The following is a 2,659-nucleotide window of genomic DNA, read 5'->3' on the forward strand; positions in this document are numbered from 1 at the left end:
CCTGTGCCAGGATAGTAGTCAGCAGGGGTGGGGGCAGCGGGCAGCCCAGCTCAGCCTTGCCTCCCCACCTCCGGGCCTCCCAGGAAGGACACACAGGTTTCCCTGGTGGCCCAGGTCCTCACCCTCGGAAGCTGACGCTGGGCTCTGCAGCCATGAGCTGGGGGTTGGCTGTGTAGCGGAAAGGGCTGGCTCCCAGTGTGCGCTGGGCCTGGCCAAAGACCACACGAACCACAGCTTCTCCTGGGCCGGCCTGGGGCATGGTGTGGCACACAATGGCCTCAGGACACACTGGCTCCTGGCTGCAGGGGGGAGGGGTCTGGCATCTTGGACTCTAGCTTCAGCCTGGCCACCCCACAAAAGCCCCACTTTTCCCTCCCTCTAGAGGTGCTGAGCCCACCAAGGAGGTCACAGTGACCATTTCTCTTGGACTTCCTTTTTTCTTTTTTTTTTTTTAAATATATTTTATTGATTTTTTCCAGAGAGGAAGGGAGAGAGATAGAGAGCTAGAAACATCGATCAGCTGCCTCCTGCACACCCCCCACCAGGGAGAGAGAGATAGAAACATCAGTGATGAGAGAGAATCAGGGATCGGCTGCCCCCTGCACGCCCCACACTGGGGATGGAGCCCGCAACCCGGGCCTGTGCCCTGACCGGGAATCCAGCCATGACCTCCTGGTTCATAGGTCGACACTCAACTGCTGAGCCACCCTGGCCAGGCTTCTCTTGAACTTTCATGGGGGTCTTGGGGAGCCCTGAGTCCACCCCCGGTGCTGTACAAAAGGGGTCACTGAGGCCCACAAGGAATGTCCCCAGCTGACAGCAGCCCGGCCAGAATGGGGAGGGGAGAGATACTCACATAGGACAGGATTGGCTGCCCACAAAGGCACTGATGTTGCCTCCTGTCTGGAGGTGTTGCCCATGGATGGTGAGCTGGGTGCCCCCTGCCTGGGGACCTCTCTGGGGACTCAGGCTCAGCAGGATGGGGTCCTGGGGGACAGGGCAGGCTGGGGCAGGCATGGTAGACCAGCAGGCATGGCAGCCCTTCCTGGCGCTTCCTTGCCTCAGCTCCAGTCCCCAGAGCTCTTGGGCTGTGAGGTGCTGGCCCACTTCTCAGCTCTGTCTCCTGGGCTACGGCCAACAGCACCCACCTGAAAAGCCCTAAGCTCAGCTTCCGTAGCCCCACAGCTCTTATCTCAGCCGCCTTGCCCCATGGGGAGGGAGGCGTCTTTTCTCATTGTGTCTGCTCTGCCCAGAAGGCCTCCTCTGCCATCGCTTGCAACACCCAGGCCCCCCCTGAGCGGTAAACCCTGAGATCCAATTGCCTCCTTTGGATACTGCATGTGCCAAGCAGGTGCTAACCCAATGCTAACCTGCCCCTGCCCCTGCCCCTGCCCTTCACTGCTCCTTCCCTGGGCTTCTTGGCTCCCTAAATGGCCCCCACAGGTGCCCAAGGCCCAGGTTAACACCTGAAGGCGTCCCTGCCCTCCCCACCCCCCTGTCCGAGGCACCCAGGCCTGCAGCAAGTCCCAACAGCTCTGAGCCCCACACTGGCCCACCCACCCTCTGTTCTAATTGCTTCTGCTGCCCGCCTCCCTCCTGGACAGCTGCTGCCAGCAGTGTCCGCACTGTGGCGCCACTGTCCCAGCCCGTCCTCCACTCAGATCACGCAGCTTCCCTACTGGACAGGTGGCAACACTCCCGGCTACCCTGAGGTCAAGTTTGAAATCCTCACCTGGGTGTCCCTGCCTTTCTGTCCCTCCCTCCTACTTCCCCTGCATGGGGACCAACTCAGGCTGGGCACTGACCTGGTAGGTGAAGTGTTGGGTGGAGATGCCTGGTGGCCGACTCTTAATGGCCACTTGGATTGGCCCTGTGGTGCCTTTGGGGGCCGGAGATGTCACACACACAATCCTGAGGAGCAGAGGCCCGGTAGTTGCTCAGGGCCCTTATGCGCTGGGCCCTTCCCTGGCGGGAGCTGTGAACCACCCACCAGCCACTCCCTGGAGTCTACCCCCTCCACCCCTCTCACTGCCAGCTGCCCCCTCCCTTGGCACATCTGGCCCAGACCCTCATTTCTTGGCTGCAAGCCACCCTTATCTCTGGGTGGCCAGTCCCGGAGGGCCTCACCGGGCAGAGGTGCGGTAGAGAGCAGGGTCAGGGTTGCAGGGCCGGCCAGCCACGCTCACGGCATCCTGCACGTCCGCAAAGTCCCGGCCCAGGTTGGAGCCCAGGATGGTGAGGGCCAAGCCGCCCTCAGGGGGGCCAGTCAGGGGCTCAATCTGCAGCAAGGAAGGTGGCCATGGGATCCCCAAAGCCACACCTGCTTTGCAGTGGGGCGTGCCTGACCAGCTGGCCAGCCGGAGGCAGCTCCTCTGACCTGGGTGAGGCTAGGACAGTGAGGGGCACGGCAAGGCAGATGGGGCTGGGGTTGGGGAGAAGGAGAGGGACTGGGCCATTGGGGAGGAGTTGGGGGTGGAGATCAGGGCTGGGGCTGGGGGGCTGACCATGTCGATGGTGGGTGTTGGACACAGCAGCTCCACGGCCCCAGGTGGGCACAGTGGCCCATAGAGACAGGCAGGCTGGCCGTGGCTGCACCACAGGCAGCCCAGGCTCCCGTTGGCTGCCTGGCAGTGGCTGCAGTCGGGGTGGCCCACGGCAC

At 62.7% G+C, this 2,659-nt stretch overlaps 1 protein-coding gene across 1 annotated transcript in view; it reads right to left on the bottom strand.

Moving 5' to 3' along the window:
• The window catches only part of PLXNB3 (plexin B3), an 18,469-nt gene that overhangs the window by 6,062 nt on the left and 9,748 nt on the right, over positions 1–2,659 (bottom strand). The window contains 5 exon segments of the mRNA XM_006766938.2: positions 77–299; positions 857–987; positions 1,806–1,911; positions 2,128–2,279; positions 2,505–2,659. Coding sequence (XP_006767001.1) covers positions 77–299; positions 857–987; positions 1,806–1,911; positions 2,128–2,279; positions 2,505–2,659 — 767 coding nt within the window.

Source organism: Myotis davidii, unplaced genomic scaffold, assembly GCF_000327345.1.
Source record: "Myotis davidii unplaced genomic scaffold, ASM32734v1 scaffold462, whole genome shotgun sequence".
In the NCBI taxonomy this organism is placed as follows: Eukaryota; Metazoa; Chordata; class Mammalia; order Chiroptera; family Vespertilionidae; genus Myotis; species Myotis davidii.